Below are 22,683 nucleotides of genomic sequence, written 5' to 3' on the forward strand. Positions count from 1 at the left end.
TTTTTCCCTCCTCTGGAATGTAAGTTCCTGGAGGCCAGTGAGTCCATCTTTAATTTTCCCTAGACCACTTTTGAGCTGGGATGGTTAGGAAATGCTAATGAAATTTTCTGGGTAAGCTCATTTAGGGGTTCTTAAGCAGTGGTGATTTTGTACCTTCAGGGACACTTGGCAATGTCTGGGACATTTTGGGTTGTCATGACTGGAGGGTGCTACTGGCATCTGATGGGTACTGGCTAAGGATGCTGCTAAACATCCTACAGTGCACAAGGCAGCCCCCATAACAAGGATTGTCCAGCTCCAAATGTCAATAGTGCTGAGGCTGAGAAACCCTGGCCTAGTGTAATTTAGTTGCTGTCTAGATCAGATTATCTTTAGACACACTTAGTCAGTCTAACTGGGCAGAATAGTTCTGCTTTCTCAGACAGATACACTGGGTAGACTGAAGCAAAGAGAAGCTTCTTTGAAAGAAACTCATAAAAAAACAGCATGCACCTAGAACAGGAGCTTGAATCAGCTGGGAGTGCTCAGAAACCCCAGGCTTCCTATTTATTCAGGAGCTATAAGGTGGGAAATGAAATGTGAAGTGCTTTGCCAGGTGCCTGGTACAAGGTAGGCACTCAGTGTGTTCCTTCATTGCTTGCTCTGCTAATGCAGTTTTGTGGTGGGTGGGTAGCTTAACCACTATTTACAGAATTGGGTTTAAGCAAGGCCTTGCAAAAACCTTGAAGTTTTAGAAATTGATGAAACCCAGTGACACCTGTCTCCATGGTTATCCTTGTGTTCTCTCCAGGATTTTACTAGAAACTTTAAATGTTATCTGTTAGACTGCCTGTGATTTTTAACAATAATTGTTAAACAGATGAACATTTATTGTTCATCTGTATCTGTGCCAGTCACTGAAGTCAGTCATTGTCCCTGACCTTTTATGGAGCTTTCTGTCTACCTGGGAAGATAGACACTGGACATGCAATTATATACAGGTATTCAGTTCAGTGGTTATAAATGTTACTGAGGAGGCTTGGGAGATGTGAGCGAGTATTAGAACAGGGGATCCATCCTAGTCTGGAAGTTCAAGGGAAACTTACTTGAAGAAATACCTAGGCTTAGGTCAGTTGGGGTGGTGGGAAATGTAGGAGACAGCAAATACCATGCGAAACAGCCTTGGGAAAGGAGCCTTCCAGGAAAAGAAAGAAGGGTACAGTGTTGTGACATAGTGAGTGGCTGGGTGTTATGGATTGGTAGGGAGTGTCGTGAGGTGAGGCTGTGGACACAGAATGGACAAATCCTGTAGGGCCTTGTAAGCCATATTAAGTATTTTGGATATTATCTTAAGATTTCTCTGAAGCAGCGTATTGATATGATTAGATTTGCATTTGAAATTTGCATTTTTAAAGAGATATGCTTGACCACTTAAGTTTTCAAACCATTTTTAGTTTCTGGAAGATAAAAATGCCACCTACATTTAGATGTGTGTGTATATATTTTTTTAAGTAACAGCTTTATCCAGATATAATTCATGACCATAAAATTCATCTTTTTAAAGTGTACAATTCAGTGCTTATTAGTATAGTCACAAAGGTGTACAACCATCCCCACTTTCTAATTTTAGAACATTTTCATCACTAGATAAAGAAACCCCATATTCATTAGCAGACACTCCCCATTGCCTCCTCTCCCCAAACCCTTGGTAACCGTGATCTACTTTCTGTCTCTGGACCTGCCTATTCTGGACAATTCATGTAAATGAAATCATGTAATTTGTGGCCTTTTGTGACTGGCTTATTTCACTTAGCATAATATTCATAGTTCATGTTGTCTCATGAATCAGTACCTCATTCCTTTTTATGGCTGAAATAATATTCTGTTCTATGGATCAATCATGTTGTTTATCCATTCAGCAGTTGATGGACATTGGGGTTGTTTCCACTTTTTGGTAGTTATGAATAGTGCTGCTATGGAGTTGACATTAGTATCATACAAATGGTCAGGAGGAACATGGAATTCAACCTTCATCTTTAAAGAGAAGGGCATTACTCCTTTTTATTCTGTAGCACATTCTTTTCAGTAAGCATTTTCTTTTCTGAAAGATTTGTATGGCAGTAAAGGTTCAACCACATGTGTTAATGTTGATGAATTGAGAGAAATGCTGTTAAAAACTTGAGTTTTGGGGGGCACTTGAAAGCATTATTTGCAGTTAATGGTGCCAATTCTTGCTTAGTTCTGGAAGTCAGAGTCTGTTATTGTTCTGGTTGTCCATTTACAAGTGGATGCCAAAGAATTCTTAGCTCTGTTCCACTTGAATGACTTCTTGTCCACGTTAATAGAATGTACCTGATTGCCTTTACCAAGGTGATGGCTTTCATCTTGATTAGTCATTTCAGATAATTAAGAGAAGATAAAAGTTAGAATGGCCTCAGTATTACAGAGTTCAGAATGTGAGCCAGGAGGTCAGGCATATAATAAAAAATGGTTTATGACCTGCACTGGGGCATAACTTAAGGCACAATGAGTGTTAAGAATTAGTTAATGATTAAGCATGAACATTTTCAGACCAAGGCAAAAAGTGTAGGCAGTGAATGTAAGAAGCTTCAAAGCTTGTCATGTAGAGTGGGAAAAATAAAAATAGTATCAAGCTGAAGCAGTTTTGGTAAAAGTGTTTAACGGTAAGTTAACACAAATCAGTCAACAATTCGAAAGATTTGGTTTATCAAGTCAGGGCACAGAGTTTGTAAAAAGATTAGTTAATCTTTGAAATCTTAATATGCCTGTCCGCTTCTTTGTATTGGTTTATAACTGGTTCCTTTCAATGTTAGTGTCGGGAATATTACTTAAGATTTCATTCAATATTTAGCAAGCTTAGGATGACTGTAAAATTGGTCCATCAATTGTGTAAGCAGTTACGGGACACCTACTGCTGATGAATGGTCGTATTTGTCAGGGGGAAGCAGGTTACTTTTGGCTACTCATTGGGAGAAATTGATCGTTTCTTAGTGGATAACGGATTAATAGTAACTGGTCTACTCTGCAGTTTCATCATGGTACTTAATGGACTTACTTTTATTTATCAGGCCATGGCAGAGGACTTTTATTTATCAGGCCATGGCAGAGGACTTTATCTCATTGCTATTATTATTACAGTAGTCTCATGTGTCTGGTCCTATATTGAGGATTGGCCTGCATTAACTTGCTTAATCCTCTAAATAACCTACCAGGATAGATAGAAACCAGTGACATCTCTAGTCTACAGATGAATTTACAGAGGCTCAGAGATTAAGTGACTTGTGTGAGCTCATACCCAGGAATGGCTGAGCCAGGACTTGATGATGGGCTCACTCTAAAGTTGTTGTGCCCTACAGGCTGCTTACCCCCTTCTCTGGTATACTAACTCTAAATGAAAATGGGACACATTTATTACGGAAGATTACATTTCATCCACAGTTGAGGTTCTTGAATTTTGTTCTAAAAGTGTGTTCTGGTTAGAGCCTATTCCTAGAAATCTGGTTCTTAGCATGTTATTACTTTGTCTTCTCATTGGTTGCATGTGACCTTAAGTAACTTCTTAATCTTTCTCAAGCATACTTGGCTCCTGTCTATTAGAATGTTATATGACCTGGTAAAGCGCACCTCAGTATTTCTAAAGGTCCCTATTTAGCCCACAAGAAGAGGCACAGCTTAATTTGGTCACTGGAATATTAAATTCTGCTGCTTACTCTGCTTACTTGATTTGTCTGGTGGTTTTGAGTTAAATCATTGCATTGAGTGACTGTTTTCTTATCTAAAAACAAGGTTAATGTTGGTAGTTATTGCCTTATGTTGAATCTCAGTGAAGGAGAGGCCAACAGTTTTCCTAATCTTGGGGTACAGGGGGGTATAGTGACAGAAGTTTTGGGCCAGGAGTCAGAGCACTTGGACCGTGGCCTGGTTCTGTCACTTACTGAGCTGCATGACTCGGAAGCCTCTTCACCCTTCCCCCACTCTCTCTACGTACCCTGAAGGTAATGAGAATTAAACCAGAAATTATGTATGAGGAAATACTGTATACCTTACAGGTCATATAAGAGATGATGATTATTCTTAAAGTGCCATGAGATTATAACATTTGGAAATCTTAGATTTAATTTAGTCTTCTATTTTTTGTTTTTGGACTTCTTAGATGACGCTTCAGTTGTATGTTTTCATTTTTTTCTTCTTTCTTTTTAGTGGTATGTGTGCAACAGAGAGAAATTATGCGAATCACTCCAGGCTGTCTTTGTTCAGAGTTACCTTGATCAAGGAACGCAGATCTTCTTAAACAACAGCATTGAGAAATCGGGCTGGCTATTTATCCAATTATATCACTCTTTTGTGTCATCTGTTTTTAGCCTGTTTATGTCTAGAACATCTATCAATGGGTAAGTGAATCTTGGATACTTTTTTCTTTATCCTTAGGTCTAAAAAAAGAAAAGGAAAAAGAAAAGTTACCTTGTTGAGATGTTGACCACCTCTACAGCTGCAACACTTCTAGTCAGAATCCTTGGCCCAGTGTCTCAGCCTCTGCAATTATGCTTTTAAAATTCACTGTAACTTGATAAATAGCCTCATTGGTCTGTATTTCTGTGATGGGAATCACAGTGCTTCCCACTTTGATGTGCACAGGAATCACCTGGGTATCTGGTTAAAATGCAGATTCTGAGTCAGTAGGTCTGGGGTGGGACCAGAGATTCTGCATTTTTAACATGTTCCAGGTGATGCCTATGCTGATCTATTAGAGAGGAGCAAGATGGTTGGAACCAGGCCCTTAACACAGGCTGAAAAGTAAGATCTTTGCCTTAAGTACACTTCCCAGGAACAAGTTTTTTTGGGAAGGATCTAATTCAGCCCAGCAGTGGATGGTGGCTTGTTCGAGTGAAGGGTTCTCCATCTCTTCTTTCTTTCTTTCTTTTTTAAATATTTATTTATTTATTTGGTTGTGCTGGGTCTTAGTTGCGGCAGGCAGGCTCCTTAGTTGTGGCACGTGGGCTTCTTAGTTGTAGCATGTGGGCTCTTAGTTGCAGCATGCATGTGGGATCTAGTTCCCTGACCAGGGATCGAACCCAGGCCCCCTGCATTGGGAGTGTGGAGTCTTAAGCATTGCGCCACCAGGGAAGTCTCTCCATCTATTCTTACATAATGTTTAGACTCACCAGAATTTTGTAAACATTGTGGAATTCTCTATCCCTAGAGTGGTTCTCTCATAAGTCTATGGAAAAAGCTTTAGGAGTATTTTTATCCTTTCTTGACCAAATTTTCAGACACCGCAAAGCCTAAGAATCCAGAACTCCAAAGAGAAAAGCAGCAGGGCTCAGTGCTTGAAAAGCCTGTTGGACCACTTGAAGCCACTGGCTGGGCCCACTTTTTCTTCCCTTGAGGTTTGGAGCCAGCTTCTACTGAATGTCTGGATCCCCAGTCTATCATCTGGTCCTTAAATATGTTTTCAGGAACCACGAGCCGTTTCTCAAGATTACTTACTTGATTTTCTTCATTGTTTATATGAAATTGCCTTAAATTTGCTTTAGCAAACAGTTGTTATTTTTGTATTGGTAGTTGAGTTTAAACAACTTGGTCTGACATTTTGTTTCTAAAATTCACGGCATTGAATATCTGTTCTGTACCATTTATTTTTTCATTGGGAAAGCAGACAGGTCACCGCAGCAGTGATTTTTAACCTTTTTGGGGCCCTGTACCTCTTTGAAAGTGATATAAAGTAGAAATTCTCTCTTCAAATAGTCCTTACATTCAGCATTTTGCATATAATTTAGGGAGATTTCAAACTCTAAACCGCTTCCCCCTACCTCTACCCTGTTCGCCCCTGGTTAAAATTCTCTGCTCTGGGATTTCACAATTTGGTCAAAGGGGCAATAAGATTAATAAATCCGTTTTGGCTTATCTTATCCACAGCTCTTCTGCTTTTCTTTTTTAAATAACCCTCATCCCCACCCCTCCATCCCCCCTTGGCACCCCTCTCCCCCAACAAGACAAAAACATCTCTTGCCCTGTGTCCTTTTCTCAGCTGGAAGCTTAACTTTGAGCCCATTGGGAATTTCCGTCTATGGCAATGGAAGCTTATTACCACGAGTGGCTGTCTCTTATAGAAATAATTACTATGGTAACCTTTTTTAAAAAAATATTTATTTTATTTATTTTGTGGGTTTTTTTGGCTGCGTTGGGTCTTAGTTGCGGCATGCGGGATCTTTGTTGTGGAATGCGAGATCTTTTCCATGTGGCGCGTGGGCTCTTTGTTGAGGCTTGCGGGCTTCTCTCTAGTTGTGGCGTGCAGGTTTTCTCTCTGGTCGTGGCACGTGGGCTCCAGAGGCCATGGGCACTGTAGTTTGTGGCACCCAGGCTCTCTCGTTAAGGTGTGCGAGCTTAGTAGTTGTGGCTCGTGGGCTTAGTTTCCCCGCGGCATGTGGGATCTTAGTTCCCCGACCAGGGATAGAGCTGTGTCCCCTGCATTGGAAGGCAGATTCTTTACTACTGGACCACCGGGGAAGTCCCTATGGTAACCTTCTTGAATTAAAAAGATAAGGTACTTATCGGACGTCCCTTATTGGGAAGGGGAAGACCAAGTAAGGAGAGACTTGATAGCTGTTTTCAGAGTTTATTTTATAAGGAAGATATTTGTAAGGAGGTTTATCTCCTCTGTAGACTCTAAATCTAGAGAGAACTTAGGCCAGAGAACGTAGGATGGTTTTTACACACACACACACACACACAAACACACACATACCAAAGAAATACATCGACATCACTAACTTAGGGAGTTAAAGACAAATTAGAGAGCCATACCTCTCCGTGGTATGTGTTTGCTGGAAACCTTGTATTGAGCAAAGTCAGTGTCTTGGTATTTTAAGTGGGATAATTCTTCATTGTGTGGGACTGTCCCACACCATGCAGGAAGTCTGACTTTTCTGACCTTGCCTTCTAAGTGACAGTAGCACCCTCAAGTAATTGTGACCACACAAAACTCTTCCCACCTACTCCCAGGGCTCCCTAGAGGCCAAAATTCATCTGGCCTCGATGAATTTAGATTTTTTTTTTTCTTTTGGCAGTTTAAATCTTTTTGTGTAGCCTCTGTTGCTCATGATCTTTGGAAATAGGACAATGCTTCACTCTCTGGTGCCTTTCAACCTGAGCTCTGACCTCAGATGACCCCTAGCTCTAGAATTTTATGATTATCATGTCAAGGGTCCTTAGATTCCAAAGAGATGGCTAGGGAAGCATGTTATTTTAAAATTGGGAAAGTTTAAGCCATGTAACTATTTTGCAACTTACTTTTGGTCCTATGGCAAGTTAGCACCAGCATTTGAAACATGTACCCCCAAGCCTGTGACCTCTCTTAGCTCTTGTTGTTCTGACTCTGGCTCCCGTGTGAAATTTTGTATAGCTATTTCAGTAAGTTCAGCTCCTTTTCTCAGATTTCTTTTTCAGCCTGTTTTCCCACTAGAAGATAGGAACAATTGAGGATTAAAAACAACTTGTCTTTTAGGAGATGTTTTCTCTGGGAGCTAGTTGTATTGGGTGAAAGTCTCTGAGGGTCCCCCCCGCTCCCATTTTTTAGCATTTCTGTAGGGCAGAAGATTTACTGCAAATATATTGTTAGATTTGGTTGACCTCTTCTAAGGGAAAGGGGAGGAGGAGTTTGTTATATGAGCTCCATAATTTTAATTTTTTCCTGAAACTGGTCTTACCAGGAACACCCAGTTGCACACGTCCTTCCAGTCACTGTGTAACAAACATATTGCACCTTAGGATTATTTCCAGAAAGCAGCAGTATGGTACAGACTTCCCTGCCATTTCCTAGACCAGTGGTTTTCAGACTTTTCCAGGGTCTGAAGAGGAAGCGCCTCAGGAGCTGCTTCAGGTGCAGAGAATGGCCTAGAAGTGGGCTGGCAGCAGCGCTGAGGCTCTCAACCTCATTTCAGCAGCAGTTCTCCTGTTACATTTTACATTGTCCATGAGTAATGTCTGCTTCATTTAAAGAAAGGGTTCTGCTGCTTAAAGGAAGTTTGAGAATCCCTGCCCTAGACAGACTGGGATTTGAGAACTAGAAAGCAAGTTCTAAATAGGGAGTGCATTTTATTTCCCAAGATGATGCTTCCTCAAGACTTGGTTTGATCTGTAGCTGCTTTTATGAGAGCTCTCTTTGATCTCCATTTTAACTCGTCTTTTTTCAAAGGCATTACTATGTTTTAGATGTTTTTTAGGATTTTTAGAAATAATAGGACCCAGCCAATTGTATAACATACAAACTGACACAAGTATGAATCTACTTTTTAAATGCAAATTAACTGATATCACAAGGACCACTCTTCCTCTTTTCTCTAGTGTCTCTTAAAAATCTAATATCTAGAGCTATTTTTTATACTCATTGTTCAGTTTCATATTCTAAATGGCTTTTTTCCCCTATTTGCTTTTTCTGCTTAGTGTTATTGGCTTGTGTTGTGGTCTGATCCTGTTGGCCTGTCATTTTTTTAAACTGATATACATGTTTTCTATTACTCCTTCCATCTTTCCTTCCTATTTTGACTTAAATTCTTCACATTCATCTTTTAATTTCTCATATATTTCTTCTTCCCTTCCCACCTTTTATTCCTCTCCTTTCCCCACTCTTTTTGGTGTATTGTTTGCAGCCTCAAAGGCAGACGATGCTATCTAGAGGTGTTTTCTTATTTTATTAACTTTGCTTTTTAATCATAAATCATATAAAAGATATACATTTTAATTGTATAATCTTATAAAATAAACATTTTGTAAGTTCAGAAGGCTGTTGGTGTTGAGTCACTACTTTGTGTGGATGTTGGGTGGAAGTGCTTATTTTGTATATAGAGCCATCCATTTTTGTCCTTTTTTCTTTTCCAGGTTGCTAGGAAGAGGCTCAATGTTTGTCTTTTCACCAGATCAGTTTCAGAGACTGCTTAAAATTAATCCAGACTGGAAAACGCATAGGCTTCTTGATTTAGGTGCTGGAGATGGAGAAGTCACAAAAATAATGAGCCCTCATTTTGAAGAAATTTACGCCACTGAGCTGTCTGAAACTATGATATGGCAGCTTCAGAAGAAGAAATACAGGTATAATTTTTAGACATGGTTTAGAGTATATTTCTTGGTTTTAGATGTATTTCTTCTTGAGATTATATTATTTAAAGAATATAAATCAGAAACAATTTCCATGATGAGGCATTAAAAAAAAATCTTTCCATATTACAGTTGACCCTTGAACAACGCAGGGGTTAATTCACGTATAATTATAGTCAGCCCTCTGTATCTGCAGTTCCTGCACATCTGCGGATTTAACCAACCATGGACTGTGTAGTATTGTAGTATTTACCTTTGAAAAATATGGGCAGTGTATAAGTGGACCCAGGCAGTTCAAACCTGCATTATTCAAGGGTCAAATGTACAAGTAAGTGGAAATTGAGAGAGAAATCATCTTTCCTTGGCAGTATTATTCTGAACTAGAGGTTTTGGCACTGTAGGAAGGAAAAAGGTGAGTGAAAGACAGCTTGGAGAAGAGAGATCAGATGTAGGGATTTGTTCCCTAATTTGAATCTGGCATTCTCAAATCTTGTTTTTTGTTTGTTTATTTTTTTTAATTAAAAAAAAAGTTTTAAAAATTGTGGTAAAAATATGTAACATAAAATTTACCACTTCAACCGTTTTTAAGTGTACAGTTCAGTAGTATTAAGTATATTTGCATTGTGGTGTAACCATCATCACCATTCATCTCCAGAACCTTTTTATTTTTCCCAACTAAAACTTTGTACCCATTAAACACTGATTCCCCAGTCCTCTGTCCCCCTGGCTCCTGGCAGCCACCATTCCACTTGCTGTCTTTGTGAATTTGACTATTCTAGGAACCTCGAATAAGAGGAATTGTACAATATTTGTCCTTTTGTGATGGGCTTATTTCATTTAGCATAATGTCTTTAAGTTTCATCCACGTGGTAGCATGTGTCAAAATCTCCTTTCTTTTTAAGGCTGAATAATATTCCATTGTATGTATATGCCATATTTTGTTTATCCATTCATTTGTCGATGGACACTTGGGTTGCTTATGATAACTGAATAATGCTGAATAATGCTGCTGTGAACATGGGTGTACAGATAATCTGTTTGAGTCACTGCTTTCCCTTCCTTTGGGTATATACCCGGAAGTGGAATTGCTGGATCAAATGGTAAGTCTGTGTTTAATTTTTGGATGCATTGCCATACCTTTTCCACAGCAGCTGCACCATTTTACATCCCACTTGCAATGCACAAGTGTTCCAGTTTCTCTACATCTTCACCAATACTTGTTGTTTTCTGTTTTTTTGATGATATCCATCCAAATGGATGTGAAGTGTCAAATCTTGGTTTTTAGACCATCTGCTGCTTGAGAGACTTAGGAAGAAGGTTATTCTTTATTCAGTATGGATTCTATTGAATGGGAGAAGACGGTGCTGAGTATGGAATGGGGGAGGTGGAGGTAGAGCCTGCCTCCTTCTCTGATATTTTTGAAGCTGGGCTTAGGCTTAGAAAGAAAGGAGAGAATTATGTACTCCCTCACTTTCCTACCCACCTAAGTTCCTAAGTAGGAGACTATCTTAGGAACAGACTAACCCTAGAGACAGAGCATTAGCATAGCTCTTGGAGCAGGAATAGATTTAAACTTTGGCAAAACATGGACGTTTTTAGCCTGGGGAAGAGAAGACCAAGTAGGAAGGAGGGGAAGGGAAGATTACTGTAAATGGGTATTTAAAGGGATTTATATGGAAGGAGGCCCACCTACCCTGGGCCATGGCCTTGTTTGTTTGCCTGACATTCAAGCCCTTCTGAGACTAAGTGCCCAAAAGGAATTTTCAGTGAGACTTCAGATGTTTGAATTAGTGATTCAATATATGTAGAGTTTACACATTATGTTACCTGATAAACTTGTACATCATATAAAAAATACTTAGTTATTGGGAATTCCCTGGCAGTCCAGTGCTTAGGACTCGGCACTTTCACTGCTGTGGCCCAGGTTCAATCCCTGGTCGGGGAACTAAGATTCTGCAAGCTGCATGAAGCGGCCAAAACAAAACAAAACAACTTATTTTTTTTCCCCTAATAAATAGTTCATATGCCAAAATCTGTTTGCAGTTTGACCTAGAGAGGGAATTTATACTGGTTGACACTCCCTTCATAATATTATTAGTATGAAATAGAAACGTATTCACAAAAGTGGCAACTTTTGGTACAGTTTGACATTTTAACAGGCAAGTGGTATCTTACTAAGTTTAGGGTTTGCCTAATCCATGATGGCAGGGCAGACTTTTAGCTTCCATGGTTTTTTTTTGGCTTCTTTTTGGGAGGTAGCTGTTTTTTGTTTCTCTTCAATATCTGGGCTCATGAAAAACTGGCTTTTTAATAAAGGTTCTGGATGTCATTTTTGAAATAAACCCATAAAACAGAAAATGGCCAGGTTTTCCCTCTGTTTTGCCAAGATATTATTGTTTATGCCAGAAAACCTGATTGTAAAATTTAAGGATGTGGCTTTGATTTTTAAAACAAAACAATAAATTTTCTCTACATTGCTGGTATTTTGTTTTTTATTTAGGATTTATCAAAATACTGATTGCTTTGTTACTTCTCTAAGGAAAATGTATTTTAAATCCCCCAGAAGGTAAACTATTACTTAACTCACTTTCTTGAAATGAATAACCCCCTGAACGGACACCTTTCTTCTAGGGTTAGAAATGCTGTTTTGGAAGAGCCATAGACATTTAGGAAGGGATTATACAATTACTTTTTGATTGTGTGTACTAATGAACAATTCCACAATTTAAATGACAATAAATAAAAACTGTTGTTTGGCAGGAAGAAAATTTTGGCAGCATGGTTACGTTCCTCAGTCTGCTTTACCAAAAGTTAACGTGAAAATTTGTTGACATGATCTGAGTGGTGGTTTGTAGATGGTGGAGGAAACAAGTGTGTGGCAAGATGCGGACTGGTAATGTGGACGGGTTTGGAATTAAGTCCGCACGGGCAGTTCACGTGTGGGTAGTTCAGAAGGAGTTGTGTATACATTTTTGACACCAGAGAACAAAGATCTTTAATGTAAATTTGAAAGATGCTTGACTTTAATCCATTATCTGTAAGTTAGGGATCTTTCTTGAAAGGAAAAGAAAATATTGTGGTTAATTCTATTTCTCATGTTCATATCCTCTTTATTTTCTTTTTTTAACAAAAAGATACTGGAGACTGAAGGGATGGCCCATTCACTCTCAACCCACCACCCTGGAAGCATTTATTCAGGGACTGATTGTTAGGTTCTTTCTCACCTTATATGGAGAGACCAGGTTCATTGACCTGAATAACATACTAGGAGAGTTTCCAAGTTGTAATTCTACTCTGCTAGAGCTTTACAGTGTGACCTTGGACAAGTCACTTCTTTCATTTTTCTCATAAGAAGAGGAAAATTCTAACAATTTGTTAGGATTCCTGGGCTAATATGCAGTTTGAGTGGGGCTGATAAATTTGTCTTCATCAGTGGAACTGAGTTTACAAGTAGAAATCACAAAACAGAAGTAAAGATGAAGTTGGACCTCTATAGGTATAGTTTTAATTGTCCTGGAATTAAGGCTATAATTTTCTGTTATGAGCATGTGTTTCTGTCTTTCAAAATTACCAACATGGAAACTACCTACCCTCAAATAATTCTGAGATGGATTTAGTGAGATTATTCTAGATTTTATTTTTTTAAATAAATTTATTTATTATTTATTTTTGGCTTCATTGGGTCTTTGCTGATGTGCGCGGCCCTCTCCAGTTGTGGCGAGCAGGGGCCCGTCCTCGTTGTGGTGCGCTGGCCTCTCATTGCGGTGGTTTCTTCTGTTGCGGAGCACGGGCTCTAGGTGCTCGGACTTCAGTAGTTGTGCCTCGCCGGCTCCAGAGCGCAGGCCCAGCAGCCGTGATGCACGGGCCCAGTTGCTCTGCGGCATGTGGGATCTGCCCGGACCAGGGCTCGAACCCATGTCCCCTGCATTGGCAGACGGATTCTTAACCACTGCACCACAAGGGAAGCCTAGATTATTCTAGATTAAAACATGCTGATGATGTTGGGTTCTGCTTCATTTTAGATCAGGCCTAAATTTTTTTTTTTTTGGTTTTTTAAATCAAATATATAATTTGTCTTTTGCAAGTTTATGAATTTAAATTGGCTGTTTGGCTAAGGTATTAATATATAAATAGTCTTTCTTTTTAATTGTTCATTTCTGCTTTTAAAATGGGAATTGATGACATTTTTATCCTGAAAGTAGAGTCTTCTCTCTACTTTAAGTGAGCTAAATACAGCTCCTAAAATCATCATTGCAGTAACAATTTTGGTACAACAAAGTGATTTTGGAGCTCTAATGCCCTAATTTCAAGCAACAAAGAAATCTGACTAGCTCCTTGAAGTTTGTCAGTTTTGTTTTGGAGGAGGCTTTAGTTTTTAAAAAAATCTAGATTGAAAAGAAGATACACCTGAGTAGTTAGTGTTTCTTTTTATTCTGCTATACAAAAATGCTCTAAAATGTCATTATGAGTTTTCCTAAACAGTCCTCATTATGCTTCTAGAATTTTCTAAGATATCTCTATCTGCTGAACGTGATCAAAGACTTGTTTACCAAAGGTCCTTTTTCCTGTTTCCTTTCCTCCTGTCTCTATCATAACATGCCTCACCTACCACATTCTGATTGGTATAACCAAGCAGGAGTGAGTAATTTATAGAATTGCCTTAATGGTGTGGCTAACAAAGCCTCTTGATATAAGGACTCCTCCTCTCTGTGAGTAAAACATTGTAAAGGACTAGAAATGTTCTTAGGGTGAGAGAAGACAGGGAGGAGAGAGAAGGAGGGAGATACTGAGGGCCGAGAGTGGTGTGTTAACTATGTCCTTCACTTACTGTTTTAATAGGATGTCCTGTGCTTTATCTTTTTCTATATAGTTATTTAGATATGAAGATTCTAGAGTATGAAATAGTATCTCTCTCCTGGGAATAGAGATGTGCTCAAAAGACGTGAATGGAAATTATCTTATACCACTCCTAGCCATTCTTAAAAATAGGAGGGACCCTAGGAATAGAAAACATGACTATATGATGTATTCTACGATTACATTCCAGTGAATGTAAAAGTAGGATTCTTTGTTCATTAACTGATGTTCAAGAATTGGATGCCCCAGTTTCATAACCATTTTTATCATCTTATATCTTCATACTTATTAAACATACTAGTTCTTATAAAGGAAATTTTGCATGTTTTGAGATTTGGAAATAGGAGAATTGCTAAATTTTAAAAAAATGGTTGTTTACTTTTGTATGGCCATTTTATTATTGCAAATATAAATTATAAATGAAGATCTTTGAACTTACTTTGATTTAGAAGGCAAAATTAAAGTCTTTACTGGCATCTAAGTATTTTTAAAGATGTCTTTAAGAGGGTTTGTATCTTTCTGATTTTTCCAGAGTGCTTGGTATAAATGAATGGCAGAATACAGGGTTCCAGTATGATGTCATCAGCTGCTTGAATTTGCTGGACCGCTGTGATCAGCCCCTGACTTTGTTAAAAGATATCAGAAGTGTCTTGGAGCCAACTAGAGGCAGGGTCATCCTTGCTCTGGTCTTACCTTTTCATCCCTATGTGGAAAACGGTAAGTGTGGTCACCCACTTACCAACCTGTTATCCAGAATTGGTGTTTATTGGTATTTGTGACTCTGTGCTATGCACAATTAGGCATGGACTGGTATTTCTCAGAATAGCCTGGAATTTAACAGAGTACAGTTAAACCATGTAAAATACCACCTTGGTTAATGTTCGTCTTAATGTGGATTTTATAGAACTCTAATACTCCCTTTGCAGTGGTAAGAATTAATACTCAGATGGATCTGCCTGCTCAAGATTGAAAGCCTAAAATGCTTTTAAATGGAGCCTTAACCACTAATTTATTAGCTTATGAGCTGAGTCAAGCAATAAATCATGTCTTTTAATGTACCTGAATATACCTGCCAAATGTTACATCTGTTGTCCCAGACTCTAATAATGATAAATGCTGTTGTTATCCATTTTTTCCTTTTGAAGACCATTTGTGTCCCAGCATGTATCATTTCTTTGACCTTTGGTTTTTTGATTGCATGGTCTTGCTCTTCAGCAATACTGAATGAAGAATATCTCAGAAGAAATGGTTTGATTTCATATTGCTTCATGTTTACTTTTGGCCAGAGACATTAATTCATACTTGGTTTTAGCTTATGTGGTTTGCATTTTAGATCATGTTGAAAGTTATGACTTTAAACCTCTTTTGAATTTTTGTAAGTTATTGTACAGTAATGTAAAAATTATTTATTATATAAGTAATACATGTTAATATTTTTAAATCTTTACTTTTTCTCTTTTACTGCCTTGTTCAGCTTTGGGTTCAAAAACTCGTAAGAGCTTGTAGACGTTTTTAAGAAATCCATTAGTATTTTGTAAGCATCGTAATTATCAAATGCCTGTGAAAATCTGTGTCTTAAGGAATAACACTGAAGTTTGCTTATAACTGTGGATTTGTGTTGCCATTCACTTGCTCCTTCTTTTCTTTTTGTTCTTATTTTTTCACCCTCAGGTCTTAGTCCCTTCTGATTTCATGCTTGTCTTAACGTTTGCCAAATGGTTTTAGGTTTGTGTTGATGGTGGGGAAAATGGAGAATTCTTTAGACATAGGAGGGTGGGAAGGAGAATAGATAGATGTCCCCTCCCCCATCTAACTTCTCCATTTTTACATTCCTGTGTTGAATCCTTTTGTCATGGTAAAGAAAAAAACTGCTTTAATGTGTGAGTGCCCATATAAGCGCATATATGTGTTGTGTAGGGGAAAACCTGGTAAATGTTGTCCTTGATAGTTTAGCAGCCTGACCTTGTTTCAGTGCTGTTCCCTGTGTAACTAAACCTCGGCTCCATCTCACTGCATTGCAGTCACTAGTCATCAGGTTGTAAGGTCCAGGCTTCCTGTGTCCTGTTGGGCAACCACACGATGGAACTTTAATGCTACTTCCTGGCATAGCAGGAGGTGGAAGAGCAAGGGAAAAAACATCAATCTAACCATGAATTTAATTTCCTTGTGTTTCTTTTTTCTTTTTTTTTTTTTTTACGGTACGTGGGCCTCTCACTGTTGTGGCCTCTCCTGTTGCGGAGCACTGGCTCCAGACGCGCAGGCTCAGCGGCCATGGCTCACGGGCCCAGCCGCTCCGTGGCATGTGGGATCTTCCCGGACCGGGGCGTGAACCTGTGTCCCCTGCATTGGCAGGCGGACTCTCAACCACTGCGCCACCAGGGGAGCCCTCCTTGTGTTTCTGACACTAAAAATTGAAAAGAAGTTAAACTGGACAAGAGGGCAGTCTCTAGTAAGGCCTGAAAACAAGCTCCTTGATTGTGGTTGCACAGTTGCCTGTTGAATCCAAGGAGTCTGGTGTTGATACATAGCAAACCTGAGCCGTGGAGCCTTGTTGCTGTGGGTGACTTTTAGTGACCTATAAGTTTTGTAGACCGCTTGTGGCACTCTATTATTGCTTCCTTTCTCTAAGTCACTAATTAGATCCTGATGATTTCCATGTGACACTGTGTGAAGACCCAGGAGGTGCAAAGTGATCTTGCTGTGAGTTCACGTATATGGGGCTGGTTTAAGGATATGTGAGTGTACTTTTCACACTTGGCTTAATTTATTTTTTGACAAAAACAGTTGTAGATGAAATGATTACTTGTGTAATTTTTTTGATTTGTCTTGAAGTTGAACCACAGCAATTTTGTTGCTTAGGTTAATTTAGGGAAAAAATGCAAAATGTATCTTTGTAATTTCAGTTTGTTTGGTTTACTGACCCAGTACTGGTTGGGGGTTATTAAATCTAGTGAGAATTGTTTTAAGCATCAAAAAGGGGCAAAGTATGTAATCAAGAAAAGGAGACTTATTTTGCAAAAATGAAAATTTAGTGATGTTTAATTTTTCAAAATTGTAATTTTTATGAAAAGGTAATTCATGGTAAAAAAGAGTTCAAGCAGCTTGCAAGAGAGTATAAAATGAGGTTTCTTATCCACTCTTTACACAATCTTGTTCAGGTTTCTTGAATAGTTTTCTAAAGATAGTCTATGCAAATATGTGTGAACATGAAAAAATTGATTCTATAATTAAAGCCCATTATAAATAGTTTCATTGCCCTTTTCCACTTAAGCGTGTCTAGGCAATTATTCCTTTCTAGTGCGTAAGTATCTACATCCTTGTCTACATTTAAGCAGTGGTGTGCTGGAGCTGGTTTTACTGGCTCAGGAGAGCTGATTGTTATCTTGGCAGGAATTTAGTGAACTGGTTGTTAAACTCGGCCATTATTGAAACTGACCTCAATGGGAGTACTTACACCATGGAAACTGGCAAACTCTACAAATAGTCTCTCCCTTCTCCTAGCTGATTGGTAAACCTTTACCAGCACACTGCTGGGCATTTGGTAACTTTACTAGAGGAGGCCTCTGTTGACTTATTACTTTTAGATACCAGCAGTTTGCTTTATAAATATTTACAAGTGAAATGAACATTCTTAGGCAAGTCTTTTGCACACCTGTAAGTAGGTATCAGGATGTTTTCTGCTTCAAGAAACAGAAGGAGCAACTAAAAGTAGCTTTTAAAAATTAAGAGTTTATTTTAGAAAAGTGATTCCAAGGTTGGTTAATTCAGTGATGAAAGTGTCCACTGAAGTTCAGAACTTGCTTTCATTTCTTCATCTTCAGTGTGTTGACATTCCCCTCGCAATTACAAAATGGCTGATGCAGCGCCAAGCATCATGAGTAGGCATGACAGAGTCTTGGAAAGAAAGAGGCATTTTCTCCCATACTTTTTTTTTTTCCTAAAGTGATGGAAACCTTTTCCAGAAATCTCCCTGGCACATCGCACTTTTTCCCATCGGCAAGGATGGGGGCACATGCCCTGCCCAACCAGCAACTGGCAGGCAGGTTAGGACACTTGTGATGCAGGTCTGGGGAGGGAGTCTGGCGTGAGCGTATTTACACTGTGAGACTGAGCTTGCAGTGAAGGTGGAAGGGATACTCTTATGCCACAGAATATCTTTATCATTTAAAAAGTGTTTACTGAGTGATGCTGGAGATAAATGAACGAAAAACATACAAATATCCTTGTCCTCATGGAGCTTATGTTCTAATGAGGAAGACAGACCGTAAACAAATGGCATGTTGTTGGTGATAAATGTTATGGAGAAAAATAAACAATAAAAGCAAAACAGGGGCTTCTTGGAATTGGGGGTTGGGTTTGGGTGCTATAATTTTAAAGAGGATGCTCAGGGAAGGGCCTCTCTTAGAGGGTGATGTAGGGAAAAGGCTGAAGGAAGTAAGGTTTATGGTTATCTGGATGATACATTTCTAGGAGTGGAACTGCTTGTTAAAGAGTGAGTTTTCCAGATAGCTACACTGTGGTCCTAATACCATTTATTGAGTAATCATCTTTTCCCCAATGCTTTAAAATGCCACCTAAATCATAGACTAAAGTCCTATAATGTGTTTGGTTCTGTTTTCTTAAGATTTATCCTTCTATATGTGTGCCAATACCAAACTACTTTAATTACTATAACTTTATCATACTTGTTAGTATCATAGCACTAGTCTTTCTTAATCAGTTTCTCTTAGATTTTTCTTGGCTTATTTGTTTAACAGATCAACTTTAGCACTAACTTGCCTAGTTCCCCTATATTAAATTTATCGGTTGATTTAGGGAGTATTGAGTCTTCTTAGCTAATAATAGGATGTCTTTCAATTTATTTAGTTATGTTCATTAGTAACAAAATTTTCTTCATAAATGCTCTGCACAAGTTTTGTTAGATTTATTCTAATGGTGTGTGTGTGTGTGAGATATTATAAATAGGAATTTTTCTTCCTTCATGGTTAAAAAAATTTAAAAATTTTCCCAGCTTTATATAATTGACAAACATTTTTGTGTATTTAAGGTGTTCAACATGATGATTTAGTATACGTATACATTGTGAAATGATTACTGCAATCAAGTTAATTAGCACATCCATTACCTCACATAGTTACCTTTTGTGTGTGTGTGTGTGTGTGTGTGTGTGTGATGAGAACACTTAAGATCTATTCTTTTAGCAAATTTAAAGTATACAGTTCAGTATTATTAACTGTAGTCACCAGGCCGTACATTAGATCCCCAGAACTTTTTCATCTTATAACTGAAAGTTTGTATCCTCTGACCAACATCTTCTTATTTCCCCCACCCACCAGCTCCTGGCAACCAACGTTCTCTTCTCTGGTTCTGCAAGTTGGACTTGTTTCAATTCCACATATAAGTGTGATCATATAGTATTTGTCCTTCTGTGTCTAGTTTATTTCAGTTAGCATAATGTCCTACAAGTTCATTCATGTTGTCTCAAATGGCTCTCCCATCATATTTTAGAGTGGATATTATGCATACACAGACAAGCAATTGTTTTGTGTGTGTGTGTGTGTGTGTGTGTGTGTACCAGTTTTGTAACCATTTATCTTATTGGATTATTTTAGTGTGTCCAATAGTTTTCAGCATTGATTCTCTTGGGGTTTTTTTTAATACAGTTATAGCATCTGCAGATGGTTTAATACTTACTTCTCATTTTTAGACTTTTTTTTTTTTGGTGCAAGTGAATTTGTAGTTATTTTCAGAAAATGTTAAAGAAAAAAATGGTGGAAAATTTTGATTTGTTTTTTACCTTAATGAAAAAATACTTTAAATATGATTCTGTCTTTGGCTTGAGATTGCTGTTTGGCTTGAAATACATATTTTTTTAAAATCCTATTTTATTAAGAGCTTAAAAAAATCAGGAATCAATGTTGAATTTGCCACCTGTGTTTTCAACATCTGTAGAGATAGGGTTTTTTCTCCATTGGCTTATTAAATTGATAGTACTTTTCTAATACATATCCACTCTTGCATCTCTGGGCTTAGGCAGAATAGTCTTGTATGCACCACTAGATTGTATTTACAAAAACTCTAAATAAAAATATTAGCATTAATATTATTGAAAAATGATAGTTGGTCTGAACTGATCTTTTATTTGGAGGATGTTATCTTTGTCATGTTTTGGTATCAATGTTCTGCTGGTTTTGTAAAAAATAGTTTCTAAGTTCTTTCTAACGTTCTGGAACTGTTTAAATAGCATTATGGTTATCTGCTTTTGGAAATTTGGTAGAATTCTCCTGTGAAACCAGCTAAGCCTATGGGTTTTGAGAGGTAGCCACTGGCAACTTTCTCACTTTCTTTCAGGGTCATTGTTCAGATTAAATTAGACATGTTAAGTCTTAAAGTTCCCATCAGTCTAAATAGAAATAAGCAAGACTCTGGCTGGACTGCTTTGTTGAAAGAGCATGGGCCTTGAGGGCTGACGTGTTTTGAAATAGGGGTCAGCCCTTATACCTGAGCCTCTCATTAAGCTTAGTGTTTCGTCTGTAAAAATGGGGCTAATACCTACCTTGAGGTTTGTTGTGAAGATTAAATAACGTAATTTAAAGGATAGTGCCCAACCTTGTCTATCTCAGTATTGGTATTTGATACATGTTAGATTTTTTCATTGCATCCTATTCCGTTACTTTGCTTTTATTTGTAGCTTCATTGATCAGATTTGTTCACAGTTCTTCACTTTGAAGTATTTGTCAATGTTTTTGCATTTTAACTTGGTCTCAGAATCTGTACCTTTTCCATCGGTTTATGTGACTCAACTCCACAGACACTTAACTATATGCCTATTAGCCCAGGGCTTCAGACTCTCTCAGGTCTTATATAGTGGAGAGAAAGAAATGACTTATTCTGAAAATCTCGTTTAGGCTTTTGGTATGTGGGTTTAAGTGCTCTTTTCTAGAGGGTAGGGTGTATAGACACTAGAACCATGTCTGTCCATTTTCGTCTCCAAGTTGTTTTAATATTATTTTCTTTTCATTGTCTTGGGAAATATAAATCTAAACAGAAAGCTATAGCTTAATCCTTTCCAGTGAAAATTCTGGATGCTCAGATAGCAGGAAAATTAATGTTAGGGATTCAGTGAACAGTCCTTATGAAGAGGGGTGAGGATCAATGGCTAGGGAGTGAAGTGTGCCTCATATCTTAGTTGAAATGCTGAAAAAATATTTTTCTATAGAAACATCGTTCAATTGCATTCATATAAAGGCATTTAAGAGCCTACTATATACCAGGCAGTGCTAGGCAGTAGAAATAAAAAGAAATGAGACATGTGCTTCTAGTTTTAAAATACTTACAGAATAGTTCAGGAGATGTAAACAGACAATGGCAGGATAGTCTGATAAGAAACATGACAAAGTACTATCGGTTTAGAGAAGGAAAGATCCATTAACTGCTAGGGAAGTTTTCATGTAGGTGACATTTGACCTGTTTGTATCTGTGGAGCATTTTACCAGGCAGAGGGAATGGCATGTGCAAAAGCATGAAGATGTGAACAAGGTGGGGTTCACAAGCAAGGACAAGTTCAGTGAGGCCCAAGGATAGCCTGCAAAAGAGGCCTTTGGTTGCATAATAGTATAGCACTCAATAAATATTGTTGGCTACATGGATGGATAAAAGAATGAATATTATATATACATCAGGTGCTCATATATGACCTCAGGGAATATAACTACTTGGAAAAGTGTATTCCAAATTTTAGCTTAAAAATCAATCTTTGAAACACAGTCTTTGGTTGTATTGGCAAAGATTTAATCTGAATCAAATATGAATTTGTCTTAGGGATTTTGTTTTCTTGTTAGTTACACAAAGAACAGTATATTTTCAGCCCTGAAAGTACCAAGTAATGATTCTCAGAAATGAAAAGGAAATGATCGAATCCAACACTTCTTCTATTCACCTAGATGGTGTTAGTGGTTACCTTTTTTGCCATCTGGTTTGGAAGTTCATTTATTTCAGCCAGGCCAGTGCTCTCAAAGTGGAGGGAGTACACAAGACAATTTATTTTGGGATATAGGAAGAAAATATTAACATTTTTATTTACATTACTTTTAATGCCCATTGTTTAATTTCTATTTTTGTGTATACATATATGCACACATAAGTGTATATGCATACACTATATAAACCACACACATGCACTCACACGTGTATACATCCTACACACAAATAAAATGAGGTTATGTGCTCCGCTCTCTCCCCTTTCCATTTTTCCTGGCACGTGTGATTAGAAAGGTTAGAGATTACTGATTTAAACCATTAGTACAAAACGCTTTCAAGGGATCTTAAAATATTCTAAAATTTGATCTGGGTTTTAAAAATAAGAATACATCTCATTTTATACCAGCTTAAGAGAAGCACTTTAATGAAATAAACATAATAGGTTGTAATTCATGTTTAGTAATGAACATATACTTGTAGGTACTTTAAATAGATTTTTTTTTACACAGAAGTAACTTTCAGAGAACAATTCATAACATGTTTTCTTAGTGAGATGGTAATGAGTGCCATAAACATCCTTGCTGTATACCCAGTCCCTTACCTAACATTTCCCTCCTAAGTTGGTTAAAAATCAACATTGCAATGTACAATACAAAACTATATACTTAGTATGATCCCAGCTATGTATAAAGTGTAGGTTTGTATAAGTGTGTATGTATGTGCACACATGTATATTTGTGTGTGTGTGTGTGT

At 37.9% G+C, this 22,683-nt stretch overlaps 1 protein-coding gene across 4 annotated transcripts in view; it reads left to right on the top strand.

Moving 5' to 3' along the window:
- METTL9 (methyltransferase 9, His-X-His N1(pi)-histidine) overlaps positions 1-22,683 on the top strand; it is a 42,015-nt gene that overhangs the window by 7,037 nt on the left and 12,295 nt on the right. For 3 of the 4 annotated variants that reach the window (XM_079719791.1, XM_079719792.1, XM_079719793.1), the window contains exons 2-4: positions 4,201-4,391; positions 8,878-9,087; positions 14,483-14,667. The exons of the other annotated variant lie outside the window; for it this stretch is intronic. In XM_079719791.1, coding sequence (XP_079575917.1) covers positions 4,201-4,391; positions 8,878-9,087; positions 14,483-14,667 — 586 coding nt within the window. The remainder of the gene's footprint in view (positions 1-4,200; positions 4,392-8,877; positions 9,088-14,482; positions 14,668-22,683) is intronic. 4 annotated transcript variants of the gene reach the window in all.

Source organism: Hyperoodon ampullatus, assembly GCF_949752795.1.
Source record: "Hyperoodon ampullatus genome assembly, chromosome: 14".
NCBI classification, from domain to species: Eukaryota; Metazoa; Chordata; class Mammalia; order Artiodactyla; family Ziphiidae; genus Hyperoodon; species Hyperoodon ampullatus.